This window comes from Vicugna pacos, chromosome 33 (assembly GCF_048564905.1).
Source record: "Vicugna pacos chromosome 33, VicPac4, whole genome shotgun sequence".
NCBI lineage: Eukaryota > Metazoa > Chordata > Mammalia > Artiodactyla > Camelidae > Vicugna > Vicugna pacos.
Window position 1 is genome coordinate 12,781,060 of NC_133019.1, and position 16,684 is coordinate 12,797,743.

Consider the following 16,684-nt stretch of genomic DNA (forward strand, 5'->3'; position numbering starts at 1 on the left):
TATGTGCTGGGGTGCGGGAGGCATGCTTGATAATCTGAATGCACGATATAAATAATATGCAGATTATTATTCCTCTGATCACTTTGTTAATAAGCTAAATACAGAATATTACAGCATCGTAAGGGGCCCCTGCCATTTCATGTAGTGTCACTGTGTAGTTAGCGAGTGCGTCCGTCTCAGTCAGAAGGGGATCTGGATTACCACAGGTACGTTACACTCAGGAAACGTTGTTCCTCTCCTGTCGTCGCAGTCATTGTACACAAAGTCTGCACTGACATCTGTCCCATCATCATAAACCCTGAAAGCAAGTTTCTCCATAAAATACACACCCTGAATCTGGGCACGTCTTCCATACTGCCTTCTTGGAGCTACCTGCCTCTTCTGGCCTGTCCTTGAAAGTCAGCACACACAACTCCACTCCTGGGGGACTTGGGTTCCCGACACAGAGGAGAACAGAAGACCTTGCTCTCAATCAGTATACGTGAAAAAGACCCGGGGCCTTCAGGGCGTGCTGTTTAAGCACCAGTAGGCACGTGGTTCCAGTTAAATCCTGGGCTTTTGAGCAGATGGGTGCCGTCCAGTTCCAAGGGCTGCACTGGTCAGACGTAGTGTGTCCACCTATGGCTGCCGTTATTTCTAGGTAGACATAGCATAGTGAGAGGTTCCAGGACCAGGTCACGTGTGAATTGGCTGACAGACCTGGCGATGTTTAGGCTTTGGGGAAAAAACTAAGGAGAACCATCATACCTGTCAGATGAAACAGGATTAGACCTCTCTGAGTTCATATTATGGGGCAGAACCAAGATCAGGATTGAAGTTGCAGCAAATTTCAATTCTCTGTGAAAACCTTTATAAGAACTTTCCAGAACAGGCCGCTGCGGCTGGGAGTATTCTCACAGAGGCAGGCTGATGGTACCAGGGATGCTGTGGAAAATCTTCCTGTGTGAATGACAGCTTTTGCCAGAACAGGAGGAGAACCAACATTTCCATACCGTGTTCCTGGTGCCAGACGGTAGACCCTGTTCATATAGAGTCCTGGTTGTATGGTTTGTGTTGGTGAATGAGGTCAGGCTTGTGGAAGTTTTGATAAATAAATGCATAAAAATGTGGAAAAAAAAAAAAAAGCCTAGAAGGTGGTGACTCTCATTATCCCCATTTTATCAGTGGGACAACTGATTAAGTAATTCAGCCCCAAGGTTCACAGCCAGGAAGTGGCACTGAACCCGAGGGTCCAGCAGATGCTTGCTAAGCATGCCCTGGGTGTGCAAGGCTCCAGGAAGGAGTGAACGAGCAAACAATGCACACTCCCCGCCCCCCACCTGGGTTGTCTTGTAGTAAAACACCTTTTGAAACATTTTTCTGCAAAAATGATTCTAATTCCCTTCACTTTTCCCTCCCGTGTGACTCCCATGTACAGAAACACCGGGAGGCTTGAATTCACCTGTGTCCCGCAGTTGTCAGAGGAACCCCCCTTTTGGCTTGTGGTTGGTACAAGGGCCGTGAGAGCCCCCCAAGGCGGGCGAGGAGACCACGGTCAGAGCTGGGGGGTAGGTTTCCAGCAGCCAGTGACACTGGAGTTGGGTCTCGGTGGATGAAGTGGATTTTGCCATTTGGATTTCAGGGAGAAGCCAGAGGAAAGACCAGTGGGTGGGACTTTCTCAGGGATGTCTTTTGCCAGTAAGCAAGCTGCCTTGGTTGATTTGAAGTATAGTCTCCATGAAGGAATTAGTAGAAGCTAAGGGCAGAGGTTTCCTAAAATCCAGAGTATGAGCGGGATCCGCGGCCATGGGCCACGAGAATGGTGGCCCCGGCTCAGTCCTCCTGGCCACTTTCAGTCAGTTCACTTCACTTCAGCCCCAAACTCCAGTCATGATTCTTTTGACGAACCCCTCCCACCTCTTCCCCAGGCTGAAGGACTGTGATTACCTCTCTCCCTCTTCCTTCTCCCTGCCTTGCATCCACCGCCATCACCGCCATTATCCCCTACAAACATCCCTTCTGGTTTCGGGAAGAACCAAGCTATAAATATGCCCCTGAAGGTTTCAGCTCAAAACCATCCTGTCCTTGTTGTCTCATTATCAGTTCTGCTGGTATCTTGCCCCAAAGCCCTCTTTTTTCTTAAATCTCCTTTTCCTGACCTTCGATGCAAGCTTTCCTAGAAGCTGTAATCTTAGCTCCTGCCCTGTTTGCTGCTATGTAGTTGAGATGATTCTTGCTTCTCTCTGCCCGGTTTACTCTAAACTTCCTCTTTAACTTCACTACAGAGTATGCCTTTTCTTGAATACTGTTTCACCTTGCCTCTTTCTAACTTCTTTCTACTTCTGTTTTGAGACTTTTGGAATCACACTTACAATTATCTTTAACAAATAAAGCCACAAGTTTCTTACCACGTGAGTTCAGCATCCAGCATAGGGAAATAATGCAATAGAAGAAAAATGGCCTCGGGAAGCCCGAAGCTGCTCAAGAGTGAGTTAGAATCCCTCTGGGGATGTGCACCTGTGTGTTGAAAACAATTTCTTATCCTGAGGCGTCCCTGCTGTCCTCGCCGTGAACAGCACAAGATTACTCCAGGACTGCGGGAACCTCTCCTCTCTCTCTTCATCTGTGTAGCGAGGGATGTTAGCTAGATGCCCTCAGAGGTGTTTGTGGTGCATCTGCTCCGGGCGTGGTGCCCTCAGGTCAGTTATTCATTTATTTTTCACAGTCACCCTGGGTGTGTATTCAATGAGCCCTTTTACAATAGAAACTAGGCTCTCCAGTCTCCTTCTGCTTTAACCTGACATGATTCTATTCTTTTAAAAACTTGAGAGTGCACAGTTTTATATCAGCAAAGGATCGTCATATAATTTGCTGCTCCTTTTGCCAAGAAAGGGTTGCAATGCTCTCCCCCCACCATCCTGCAGGCGCGTTGGGGCAGCTCATCCTGGTTTATCTCTCTGGATATTGGGGAAAGTCCACTGTTGCCTTTAACAATACCTTGATCTCCGTGTAGTTGCACATTGGTCCGAAAGCACTTCATCTCTTATTTCTATGATAGAACAAATTCAGTGAAATTTATTGAATGATTAGGTCACACAAGACTGTATGGTAGGTGCCGTGGGAAATGCAGGGATGAAAAGATGGCAGTCCTGCCCTCAGGGCACTTACGCTTTGAGGTGGGGCGGCGGGGAGGGGACACAAACTCATGAACGGCTCGAACACGAACCCCTACATAGTGAGTGCTGTGAGAGTTACAATGAACAGAGCTGGTGTCCTCCTAAAATTTCTTAAGGGTAGATGGACAGGGATCACTGATGTTACCAGGGAAAATTAAATGTCATCCTGTCAGCATCCACGGTTACCTGTTTCCTTTATGGCCATTTGCCACTGATGGGGACAGGGCCAGGCGCCAGCAGAGCACTGAGCAGCAGCACGCCCGAAGTCTGGTGGAGACAGGTAGACGTTTCAGGGCTGGACATGCCCCATGCTGCCTGTAATCTCCCTGCCTGCCACTCTGGCTGTAGAAATCAGGTTTATCTTCCTTCCGTAGTATTACATACACTTGATTTTTTTTTTTTATCCTGGCAAACAGATATAACATAACCAGTTTGCACGGTGCAATTACCAGCTTGAGCTCACAAAGCAAACCCCGTCCTCGCCTCCAGGCCTGCTTAGCTTCAGCAGTGTTGGTGGATGGCAGGCCTTGGAGGTGGGTTAAATGATGACGGACCCGGAGGGTTTACCCCTCTGAACCTTTAAGAGGGATATGTACACATGTCATTTCTCTCATTTTCTGTTAAAACCCAGTAAATGAGTAAGGACAGTCAACATTGACAGATTCAACACAGAGTTGTGCAAGCCGCCCCCAAGTTCCCTGGGGGGTGGGAGGTGGGAGGGTGGGCAGGCAATGTGCCTTGTGTCTGCTTGTGTATCTTCTCCCCTTGCGTGATCAGATGGTCATCCTCTGCTCTGTGCTCTCTCAGCTTCACTTGGGTAAACACCTGAGAATTCTGCTCTCAGAAGCCCCCTTTCCCCGTTATTTATATATACTCTGGTGAGCTGGCCAGTTCCTCCAGCTGCTAAATTGCCATAGAGAAATGCCAAAGCTTTGAGCCTGAATTCCAGGTCCCTTGGTCAGTGGGTTGGTCTGTTTACTGCACCTTCCCCCCTAGCCTGGTCAGTGGGTCTCAACTGTAGAGTGTCGCAAAGGGCTTCTAGACTCAGGACTCAACACTCTTACTAAAAATAATACTTTTCTTGTGTAGACCTTTGCAGTTTAGTAAAGACCCTTTCATGTGTGTTATCTCTTGAGCCCCCAAACAACCCTCATTTTTCATTTTTCAGATGGGGAAACTGGGGTTAGGAGAGATTAAATGATTTACGCAAGTTCATCCACTGTTTGTGATGGAGCTGGATCCTGGCTTCAGGTTCTCTGAACTCCTGTTCTTACGATCTTTTCTTTTTTGCCTCCAGGCCTCCCATTCAACACCTGCCAAGCAGAAGGTGCTAGCCCTTCCAGATCTTTGACCTGTGGGTTATATTGAAACTTAAACAGACAGAGCCCTGGTTTGTTCCCCAACTCCTAGTAAAATGCTTCTTTTTCATCTAGTTTTTAGCTTACTTTGTCTGTCCTAAACCAGAGGCTTCTTTCCTGGAAATTAAAATTTCCGTGACTGCTTTGTTCACTTACGTAGGGGTAAATTGTCCCCATAATTCTGGAAGTTGGGCTCTGTGATACAGTCTTTCTCTTGTTTGTTTTTGTCACCTGGTTCAGTGCGCCCCTGTCCACTCAGGAAGCAACATTTCTGAAATGAGTATAACTAACAGCAGTCTTTACTGAGCTCTGACGGTGTGCCCAGCTCAAGTAAGCCCTTTACATACCCGTGGAGTAAGTCCTGTTTTACAAGTCAAGAGACTGAGACCCCAGGAGGTCAGGTCATTTGCCTGAGATCCCCCTCCCCAGGAATTCTGGTGAAGCCGGGCCCAAGCCCAGGTCTTCCTGACACCGGAGCTGGTGCTTCCGAGCTCTGAGCCGGACAGCCAGGGAGGCCCGTCGGGTGACCTGCTGAGCCGTGGCCTGCTCTGTCTTGGTGGCACTTTCAGGTGTGTTGGCCTCGGACCTGAAGGCTATGAAGAGAGTAGCCAAGGAGGACAGGACCCGCCGGTCCCTCCTGAAGGCAGGCCTGAAGTGGGGATGGGGGTTTGGGTTTGGGTTTGGAGAAACCCCATTCTCAGGAAAAAAAAATAAATTTAAAAAAGAGAGATGGGGGGAGGGTGGGAGGGAGAAGGAAACTTGGCATACATGCCCGACAGACACACTGTGGACTTACCATTGTGTTAGCTTTGCCATTTCCTCGTGTTTGATAATCATCCTTTAAAAATCTTGAAACCAGAGAGCTCTCGCGTCTTATCTCTCGGGGAGCGTGGAGGGGCAGCTGGGGCGGCTTGCTTCCAGCTCTGTGACCCCAGGGAGTTGAATGGATGGGGTTAGCTATCAAAGAAGAAAATAGAGGCATTCGAAAGCGCTTTGAAAAAGTAAGCAGCAGCTATTCATGTGGTTTCTTGGCCAAGCAGACCAGAGAGCCAGGCCCTGGCTCTGCAGGGCCAGCGCTGCACCTCTTCCTGCCCTGGGGCCGGCACGCGCCCACCGAGAGGGGTCCGCTGGGTGGGTAGGACGGTGCCCTCATCCCACAGAGCGAGTCCTGGTGTCGGCTTCCTTTCATCTTCCTCTCTCTGCTGGCTTTTAGCTTTCAGTAGCGCAAGAGGTGACTTCTGGCTGTTCCTTTGACCTCTTTGCTCAAAGAACTTTCAAAAGATTTGTCGCTTGCCTTCACCTTTGGTAGTTTGGAAGGTCCCCCTCCTCCCGTTTTCCTCCGGAGTGTTTTTGCGTTACCAGCAGCCTCCATGCCGCTTAGTTCCCCTCCCTTCCCATCCTGCCTCAGCCCCTAAGCCCAGGCCTTCACCTTGATCGTTTTAAGGAGACCATTTGAATATAGAGACCTGAAACTCCTTACCCAGCACTCCAGCAGTACGTTTTACTTTCATTATTCAAATAGATATTGGGATGGTACACTTAGCATTAGGGCTGTATTTCCTATGAAAAATGAATTTTAAAAATCTGGTCTCGCCAAGGTTCCGTTCCTCAGGAGATAAGCCCAAGCGTGGCCAAGGTGCTTTAACCCAGAAAAACCAGCCAAGCAAACAAAATGTATGTTCAAGTGCTAGGCTTTTGAGGACTAGAGCCAAAAAGTGCTGCAAGAGGATCCTGTCCCTGCAGGTGTGGCCCCGGTATTCTCCTCGGCCATCCTTGGTCAAGGAGAAAGTCAGTCTTCTTGAATTCCTCTTTCTCTCCAAAATCCAGTCCATAGGGTTGCATGACTCTGACAGGTTACTAACCCATAATAACAGAGCATTTATTAATATCAGTTAAAGAGATAATTATTAAATACTTACTGGATATAGGACAATGTTCTGGAGTACTGAAGGCTCACGGGCTATTCTTGTCCTCAGAGAATTTCGTCTCGAATGATTAAGACAAGTGCACAATTGAACATGGTGCCAGGAGTAATGTTAGAGTAATCAGAGTTCAATAAAGTCTCCTGATGTTTAAAGTGAGGAAAGATCTATTTCTGTTTGAAAGGGAAAGCTTCATAAAGATGACAACTTAGGAAATGCACCTGGAAGGCTGAGCTGAGTCAGGTTGGCAGGGATGGGCGTAGGAGAATCAAGCATTTCCAGGGAGAGGGAACAGCGAGAGCACAGGCATTGAATCGTGAATGAGAGGGGAAGAGGCAGGTGGTCCCATCTGACTGGAGCTTGGCATGTAGGAGAGAGTCGTGTGAGTTCCACTGGAAGAGAGGCTGGGACAGCGTGGTGAAAATGAAGCGTTGGGGCTCCCCTGTAGAAAGATGAATCTTTGTAGGGTAGTAGTACAAGGATGGTTAGGAGGCTGTTAGAGACCCAAGCAAGAGGTAACAGGACTTCCGTAGAAGCAGTGAGATTGGAAAGAAAGGGCCTGATGTGACCAGCATTGCAGAGGCAGATTCTTTAGACTTAAGGCGACGTGGAGCCAGGAGTAAGGAATCAGCAGGGACCACCCCCACCCCCTTGCCCTGGCTCACACCCAGATGATTAGGAAAACAGTAACCAAAACGAGGATGTCTGAAAGAGGAGCTGGTGTGGGGAAAGGTGATGAGTTTACAATTGGACATGGTAAGTGTGAGATGTTGGTTAGCTATCCAGGGAAAGATATCTAGCAAACAGTTAGAATTGTGGACCTGGAGCGTGAAAGAGCATTTCAGTAATTCTTTACATAGAGACAGTATAGTTGAAGCCATGAAAATTGCTGGTATTGCCAAAGTAAGTGTGGGGAGAGGGAGGAGGTCAAGGGTAGAAATGTAAAGAGTGGGAAAGCCATGGGAGAGGACGTGGGAGCAGCAGTTGGAGACGTGGAGGAGAGGACTAGGGGTGGCCGAGGTGGGAGCCAAGGACGGAGAGAGAAGGCATCCCCAGGATGGAGGCCATCCTCCCAAGCCAGAGGTCCTGAAAGCTCCAAGAATGATTCTTCTGTGCATCTCGGTTTGGGAACGTACCACTGTCAAATGAAGAGAGAAGGGAAGGGAAAAGACGAGTTTCAGCGTGATCCAGCCAACCACCAACACGCAGGATTGTTTTCTCCTAAGGGTGTGATCCCTGCATAGAGAGGCTCAGATTTGCTGTAGGACTTCAGGTTGGCAGGCTGGCCCAGGCTCCTCTAGACATCACCAGCCGGCTGAGGATTAGCAGAGCGTGCCCCCGTGGTCCTCACCATCACTCACTGCCCCTTGCAAGACATGTCTGTGATGAGTAGACAGTGTTGGGAGAAACTCTTGAGTGGGCTGATCCCATCTTGCTCTGTCTCCTCAGAGTCCGTCATAGGGAACTGCATGGAGAGAAGCTCTCCGGGACAAGCAATGGAGCTGCCAGATCACAATGGACTCGGGTACCCAGCACACCCCTCAGTCACTGAGCACCACAGGGCCCGGACCCTCCAGAGACACCACACGATCCAGAACAGTGACGACGCTTACGTATGTTGGCCCCCTCCTGCTTCTCAGAAGCGGGGTGCTACCCGTCCGAACCTTGAAAACAGCACTTAGGAACGTGGGGTAGCCCCTCCAGCTCCTTCTCCTCCACCAGAGTCAGCACCTGTGGGCGCTAAGGGAGCGTGTCTTTGAATCACCGTGACGGACCAGCCCTGAACATCAGGAGAATCTCAGTAGGACCTAAACTCCACATCCTGGACTGAGGAAGCAGTAGTTGCCCTCTGTTCCCTCTAGTCTTAGCTATTGAACTTCTCACCAAACAGTCTAAGCTCAAGCTCCAGCAAGTGAACCTTTAGGCTCTTGGTTAGTTTCCCGGCAGTTACATTGAATTTATTCAGATAAAGGAAGCGAATCCGCTTGGCAGAGCTTTGTTTCCTTAGGGCAGACTCCTGGGCAGCCCTAATACAGCAGCAACTAGCCACATGTTGCTTTTCCATCTTAAATATAATCAAAGCAAAATAAAACTGAAAACTTAGTTCTTTAGTCACACTAGTCGCATTTCAGGGCTCGATAGCCCCTTGTGGCTGGTGGCTCTGTATTGGACAGGGCAGATAAAACCTTCCCAGCCTCGCAGGAGTGCTGTTGGACGGTGCTGGTCTAAGACGGGCTCCTCATGGTGATGAGGTAGGTCAGAAATCTGGTTTTGGAAGGCCATGTAGGTGTCAGGGACATCTGACCACCAGCTGAGATTCACCCCCCAACCCCGCCATGGGGGAGGCTGAGTCGGCTTCCCGCACTGTCACGTTGCAGGGGGAGGGACTCTGGGCGGTACCGCTTGGGGGTGGTGAGAAGCCCCTCTTTGCCTGGGCTCTTTTGCAGGGAACAGCCATCTCTAAGGGTCCCCGAGAGTGGGACATTTTCTGATATCCTTACTTCTCTGCCTAATGGTTTCCTGCAGGTGCAGCTGGATAACTTGCCAGGAATGAGTCTCGTGGCTGGGAAAGCACTGAGTTCTGCCCGGATGTCTGATGCGGTTCTCAGTCAGTCCTCGCTCATGGGGAGCCAGCAGTTCCAGGACAGGGAACGTGAGGGTGAGGGGCATCACACAGGGGGCACCCGGAGAAGTTCCTGGAGGCGCCCCCTTCCATCTTCACCAGTGACTACTCCCCTCTTCTGTAGAAAGAGTCCATGGGAAGCCACAGCATCCCCCGGGGTTCTGGACACAGAACCGTCCCCCACTTCCCTTCCACCCAGTGTGAGTGTGTAAGGGAGCTCGCCTCCTGGTTGAGTGCAGGGGTATCACATTTCTGTTTGTAATGCTTTGTTAAGATACTCCTTCAATAACTAGTTTTCTGGTTCTGATTAGAGGGCACCATGCCCTAATGTCTACCTCTCTTTAGAACCAGTAAAGGGAGGGTATCATAGCAGACAGAAAGTGCAGGCCTTGGAGTGGACGTGCCTGCAGTAAATCCTGGCTGCTCTTTACTGGCTCCACAGACAAGGCGTTTGGCCTTTCTGGGCCCCAGGGTCCTCCTCTGTAAAGAGGTTGAAATAATAGAGCCCTTGTCCTGGATGGTGCCGTGAGCGTTAACTAGCTTGGGGGTTTAGAGCGCTTAGAGCAGTGCCCAGAGCACAGAGGATGCCTGGGAGGCAGCGTCGGCCCTGACAAGTCTTTCTGCAGGAGTTCTGCTTCTCCCACAGCACAGTAGTGGATCATGCTTGCCGGTGGGAGGCAGAAAAGGAAGTGGGAAAAACCAACACCCAGGGCCGCAGGAAGAACCCTGGTCCCCTGTCACAGTCACTGCCAAATTGAGGGCCTGCTCTGAGCTAGAATTCAGGGCTGACGGTTAGGCTACAGAATATTCAGACTTTCTTCCTCCTCTCCCTACCTCTTGCCTACCTACCTCCCCCTCCCCCAGTTCCCTTTGGATCTGACGTGTTCTTTCTGGTCTGGCAGAATGCGGGGAGAGCCTCGGAGGTCACGAGCACCCAGACCTGACTGATGGCAGCCAGCATTTAAACTCCTCTTGCTACCCCTCGACGTGTATTACAGACATACTGCTCAGCTACAAGCATCCTGAGGTCTCCTTCAGCATGGAGCAGGCAGGCGTGTAGCAAAGAAACAGAGAGTGAGTATCACCCTGGGCAGAGCCAAACCAGCCCTTTGGCCCAGTGCCAGCTTCTGATGCCATCAGGAGATTCCTTCCATGTGACTTTGAGCCAGTGAACTTGACACCACTCTTCCCTTCAAGGTCTTTGTGTCTTCCTGCTCCTTCATTAAGCACTCTGCTAGTTGTCCTGGGGTGCAGTTGGGGGCATCCAGAAGAAAGGCTGGCCATAGTCCCTTGGTTGAATGATGGGGGGGTTAGACGTGTTAGCGGGGCCGTAGCCTTCATATAGCAAGTGAGCCACAGCTTCAGAAGACAGAGCTGCCTCTGGCCAGGGTAATGGGAAAGGAGGTGGTCCTTGAACTCAGTCCTGAAGGATGAAATTCAGCAAGAAAACATGTCCAGCCAGATTTTTTAAGGCTATGCTGTAAGTAGCAAGATATTCCAGAAATATGTGATCAGAGGCCAGTGACAGAAAACAATTTGCCTGGAGTAATGTCTAAATGTACATAGTAGTTGGTATTAGTTATGTTTTTGAAAATTCATTGACAGAAAAGACAATGAAAGTTAAGCAGTCTGGCAAATCCATATTAGAGCGTCAATATGGCAAAACTCTTAAAATATCGGTAAAGTGACCCAGTTGGGTTTTTTTTTTTTAAGTTTTCAATGGAATATTTGAGTCTTTCTCTTTTCAAACTAATTCCCTGTGTCTGCTCTGTTGCAGGTTTATGTACAGCGCGGGGATGAAAAGGTTGACTTTAAACCAACAGTATCTAGCAGCGTCGCGCCAAATTGCCATTGTGTTTCCCTCCACCCAGAACGTCGGCTCCTTTCTTCACATTTAGTTCATCAGTGTGCTGTTCTTTTGGGTTCTGAGGGGGGTTTTGCCATGTTTGCTTGTATGACCGAGTCACCAAGGAAATAAACAGGAAATCCACGTTCGCCACCTTCTATGAAAGTGTATTTGGTGTATTTGAGTTGGTGGTTTTGGTTTGGGTTATTTTTAGCTGTTTTTTTTTTTAAAGTATGTTTTCTTTTGGAGGTGATTTTCTTTCTTTCTTTTTTTCTTCCTTTCTTTCCTTTTTTTGAGACAGAAGAGCAAAGCAGTTAGAGTTCGGTGGCCAGGGGCCCCGAGCCACTCCCCTCTCCAGCCTACATCCACAGAGCTCCCTCCAGTCCTCGGCACTGCTCTTAGCAGGAGCAAAAACTAAAGGATAACATCCTCTGGAATCTTAGCAGCTAGAGAAAGAGACAGAGGAAGGGGTGATAGCCTTTGGCCCTTGGAGAGCAAAAAGAGACACCCCAAGCCTGAAACTGGAGAGGTCGTTCTTGCTGGGATCCACTGAAAAACGTTTGTGGCCCAGCCAAGGTCATGTCGGAAAGTTAGCATGGAGACGGAGGGTGACTTGCGCTGATGGTTGCCAGTTAGAATGTCTCAGTGTGGGCCTTCTCTTCGGTGTGTGACTCAGCTCCCCTCTTGTAACCTGGAAAGTCGGTTGCCTTTATCATCCTGCCCGTGGACTGAACACCCAGCAGTGGCACACTATGCTTCTGTGTTACCTTCCATTCTCATTTTAGATTGTGCTGTAACAAGGATTGTTTCTCCGTATATATATGTATATATGTGTATACATACATATATATATATAATGCTTTTCCCTTCCAGCCTCTTGGTCACCGACAAGAAGAACAGGAGGTTGTCTTGGGTCCTGCCTCTCTCCTAACCTTCTCCTCCTCCCCGGGCAGCCTCAGCCCCTATTTTAATTCTTAATCATGTAGGAATTGTTTTTGGTAAATGTTGATATTATTGTTATTATTATTGTTATTATTATTAATAAATAAAAACAAAAGGAATTTTGTTTAAAAGAGAAATGTTTAACCAGATTCTGTTCTATTTGAATTGTGACTTGCACCTTTTGTTCAAAATATTTTATTTAGACGTTGCAGTTGTGAGCAGTTCTCACTCGTGCCAGTGACAGACGTAGTGGTCTCCTTCCCCAGCTGAAGCAGTGCAAATGCAGTAGCTATTGTTTGTGTCAGTATCTTTATTTTTCTTCACTGTTAGAAACCAAAGTCTTCTCTGCTGGCTGGGGGCTGACAGAGGATCTGGTTATCTCCTTCTGACCTTCAGAACAAGAAAGAGATGTTCAATATTCTGCCTCTTGATCCGTTTTTCTGGGAAAGCAGAGTAAAAGGTCCCCAGGCCCCCTCTAGTCTTTCATCCTGAATTTGCACAGAGGAAAGCGGGTGCCCAGTGGGGCCATCCTGATGTGGCCGCCAGGATCCCCGCGCAGCTTGGCCTTCTCACTGATATTGGCAGCTCGGCTCCTGGACCCGACATCCCTCGAGTGGGTTTCTGCAGCGCAAGAGCCTTTCTTGGGATCTCTCCGTGTTTCCATGGTCCCCGATCTCCCCTCCACTTGGTGGGGCCACCAACTACTCACCAGAAGGAGCAACCGAGCAAGCCCGAACAGCCACTGTTGACTTCTCTGGGCTGTTGCAACTCTGATGCCCCCTGACGGCCCCCCACCACGGGCTCAGCCTGTTCTGTTCACACGGTCCTGCGTCCATGGAGGAGCAGACTGCCGCCCTCCAGCGATCGCCCAGGTGAAAGCCAGTGACCCTATTAACCGTGCCATCTTGCGAACTACACTTTTAAAAAAAACCATTGCTTTGTATTGTAGTAACCAATATGCGCAGTATATGTTGAATGTATACGAATATACTTTCCTATTTCTGTTCTTTGAAAATGTCAGAGTATTTTTTCTTTCTCATTTATGTTGAACTAAAAAAAGGATTAAAAAAATCTCCAGACCCAAGTTGCAGTAAGACCTTTAGTCCTTTTTTTCATGTGGACACTTACATTAGTAACTTAGTTGGAAAGTCGGGGATTGTGACAATAAAAACCTGATTATGATCTTTTATGCTGATACGTTATTTGCCTTATGGTTCGTAGTCTAATCAGGAGAAACCATCAGGCACATAGAAGCCAGAACACTGGAGGCTGAAGACCAGCGAAGGGTGGGGCTTTGAGCAATCCATTATCTCACCCGCCTTGTGAGACAAGCATTCTCTAGAAGCCTGAGCTCAGCTCCGCACTGGGTCCCCAGACACCTGGCTTGGACTCTGCCCTCTCAGAAGGGAGCATTTGAGTTTGCTGAGCCAGATGAAGAACAGATTCCTTGAGAGGACTTTTGAAGGAGTAGAAGGAAGGCCTCCAAGAGCTGGCACAGGCTAGAGCCTTCATGGGGCACCCTCCATCAGCCCCGTGACATGATCACCAACTAAGTGTTAGCATAGAAGGGGACTTTTCCTGCAGTTTCCCCCCTTTTCCACACCTGGACTCCAAAGGGCAGGGTAGAATTTCCAGCATGGTTCCAGCCATGGCTAAGAGACAGCTTCAATTGAAGGTCTTCTATGAAGAAAGGTTACTCAAGCTGAGTTTGTAGAAAGATGAGTGAGAGGAAGGAACTTACGAAAGCTTTCGAGTGCCCGGTGGACCAGAAAGTTGCTGTGGGACTGCTTAGGACAGAAAGGAGCCCCCTCGAGAAGGGTCTTCTAGAAATCACCTGCGTCTGTACACACCCCCATGAGAGGCTGGGAATGCCCCTGAAACCAAACAGCGATAAACCCAGATGCCTTCAAACAATCTGTAAGAACCTTCTGCAGTAGGTGCCACGCCCTCCCATAGTCAGCGGGGATGCCTTTGAGATGAGCTCAGAACCCTCACTGCCTCCCAGATACAGACCCTGAGATCTGAGCTCTGGAAGATAGGAGCTTGCTGCTCTTTCTTTGTGACAGCCCCACCCTGCTCCAGCCACACGAATCAAGAATTCAGAAGGCTGGTGTGCCTGCCCAGGAGCCAGCCCTCTGCTCCTGCTCTGGCATCATCTTAGTCTTCAGGGCAGGAGGCCAAGAGAAAACCGCGTTTGGTTGGTTTAAGATGCCCTGCCCTCAGGCCTAAGCTGGGGCTCTAGCTATCACCAGGATCTCAACGAAACTGCCAAGTAGTGAATAGTGGGGGCAGGAGACGGGTCTCCTCTCTCCCCTGGTCAGTCCAAACCTCCTCAACCTCACATCTCCCATCCCATCCTGCACCGCATTCGCTCAGGGTGAATGTTCTGAGCAGGGTCCGTGGTACAAGGCTGAATGCTCCAGGCTCTTGCGTCTGACCCAGGGCTGCTCCTTCAGATGACCCTCCACCTTCTTGGTGACCCTTCCTTTGGTGTGCCAGTGTCATTCACTGAGCAAATATTTGTTGAGTGTCTGTTACGTGCCAGACCTAGCGGGGGACAGAGTCCTCCCAGTGCAGACTGACCGGTATGACGTTGGACATCAGTTGTGAAATGAATGGCCCAACACTCTGAGTAAAATCCACTCCTACAGCCAGCCACATTTCCACCCGTGTCAGGGTACCCACTTCAGAAACGGTCGCTCCAGAGACTCCCAAGATCGGGGGAGAGGGTGGTGGACTGAGGGCCTACAAGGGTACCCGCTAAACAGCTAGTCCAGTCCAGGCTCATGGTGCCTCCAGCAATGACTGGCTGGACCCCAAGTCTGGTCCTGAGATGCACTCGTTTGCTGTTGGTGGTAGTTTTCGCATAAGCCTCTGTCCAGAAAGACTTCCTCCTTCTCCAAAATGTTAGTAATGAGGAGCTCAGGCTGGTTTAACCGACTATCTTACAGTGAGGTGGATTAGACGCACCAGGGAACAAGTATATTGAAAAGGATGCTTCCGCTTGGTAGGACGCTGTCAAACAGCTCTCCCTAGCCCAGTGCCGTGAGATCCCCACGCCAGGAAGCTGAGGAGTCCTGGGCTGGGGTCAAGAGCTGTGGGAGTCAGGGGCCCGGCTGCTGGAGACCAACAGGCAACCATCAGAGAACTAGAAGCCAGGCCCCTTCATTCGCTTCCTGCCAGCAGCAGCACTAACGGCTGAAGGGTGTGGGGCAGCTCTCAGCAGCTCTCAGCTGCAGCCTTGTCATGGGCAAAGCAAGGAGAGGACCTGGCCTGCTGGCCTGAGAAGGGCAAACTAAGTTCATTGTGAAACAGCTTTGGCCACTAAAGAACTGTGCAGGTGTCAGAAGCTAGGTTGCCATGGTTATTTCAGTGATGAGCCAGAGCAGGGCAGAACAGCGGCAAGTACTTGGAGTCCAACTGGTAAGCTTCTGAGAGCCTCTGTATACTGGCTGGGCGGAGCTCTACCCCCAAACAAGAAAGGAGCCTCTCTTGTCCTGAGACACCCATGAGCTGCCGCAGCAAGGGCCCGGCCTCCCTCCCACTCCCTAGACAACAGGCAGAAAGCTGGGCTGGCCAAGTGGCAGCCTCCTTCTCTGTTGGATCCGCAGAGCCCTGGGGCTGGGTCAGTCCTGGATGAGACCTCCCTCATCTCCGCATCAGCACGGCAATGCGACGCAGAGCAAACGAGCTTCCCTGCCTTCCCCCACCTCTACTGCCAGAAGCTGAGGTCGTAGCTCTGGTCTGACAGTTGCAAGTGTGCTCAGTGGGAGAAGGGGGACAGAATGCCAGAAACTGAGATTCTGGGACACAGAACAATTACTGTTTACTAAGGGCCAAGTGTCTTTCAGTTTTGCTATACATGTTCAAATTTAGTGCTTAGCAACATAAATTTATTGTCTTAACACTACAGTTCTGGAGGTCAGAAGTCCAAAATGGGTCACAGGAGGCTAAATGCATGGTGTCAGCAGAGCCACATTCCTCCTGGTGACTCTGCTTCGGTGGCCCTTCCAGCTTCTGGAGGCTGCTTACATTCTTTGGCTCGTGGGCCCTTCCAGCAATCACATCACTCTGACCTCTGCTTCTGTCCTCTCCTCTCCTCCTCCTCTTCCTCTGCCTCTCCTGCTCTTGTGTATTAAAAACTCTTGTGATGACACGGGCCCACCTGCATAACCCAGGACAGTCACCCCATCTCAAGGTCCTTAAGTCACATCTGCCAAGTCCCTTTTACATGCAAAGGAACAGCCACGAGTTCCAGGGAGTAGGACATGGACATGTTTGGGGGGCCGTTATTCTGCCTGCCACACGTGCAACTTACTATAACTAGGAGGGGCATGTCCCAGCATCATCTTCATCTAACAGAGAAGAAACAGGTGTCGGGAAGGTCCTGGACTTGCCCAGGGTCCTACCGCTAACAAGTGGCAGAGCTGGGATTCAAACCTAAGCTGGTCCGGCTCCAAAGCTCTCCCCTCTGTGGAGAAAGGCAGGAGGCTGGCTGGGGCGGGAGAGGCCTGGAGCCCCGCCCCTCCGGGATCCGGCAGGGTTTTAGAGCACCAGGGAGTTTCCCGGGCAGATGGTGCAGGGCACATGTCTGCCCTAGGTCCTCAGTCCAGAGACCTGGGTTCTAAGTCCAGCCATGTCTCTAAATCCCAGGGAGACAGAAACATGGGGCAAATTCCTCCTCTTCAGCTTCCTCATCTGAAGATGGCAGGGCTGCGGAGAGGCTGGAATGGCTGATCTCCAAGCTCCCCTCCACTTGCACATTCACAGGGTCTACCAGCTGGGCCCTGTTGCTGACCCAGTGTTGGGCGTCGCAGGCCTTCAGGAGAAACCTTACA

General features: G+C 50.0%; 1 protein-coding gene across 4 annotated transcripts in view; it reads left to right on the forward strand.

Moving 5' to 3' along the window:
• The window catches only part of SIK3 (SIK family kinase 3), a 210,011-nt gene extending 197,081 nt beyond the window's left edge, over positions 1 to 12,930 (forward strand). For all 4 annotated transcript variants that reach the window (XM_015242201.3, XM_015242203.3, XM_015242202.3 and 1 more), the window contains 4 exons: positions 7,885 to 8,048; positions 8,962 to 9,094; positions 9,961 to 10,132; positions 10,836 to 12,930. In XM_015242201.3, coding sequence (XP_015097687.2) covers positions 7,885 to 8,048; positions 8,962 to 9,094; positions 9,961 to 10,118 — 455 coding nt within the window. In that variant the 3' untranslated portion in view covers positions 10,119 to 10,132; positions 10,836 to 12,930. The remainder of the gene's footprint in view (positions 1 to 7,884; positions 8,049 to 8,961; positions 9,095 to 9,960; positions 10,133 to 10,835) is intronic.
• Positions 12,931 to 16,684: the final 3,754 nt, after the last annotated feature.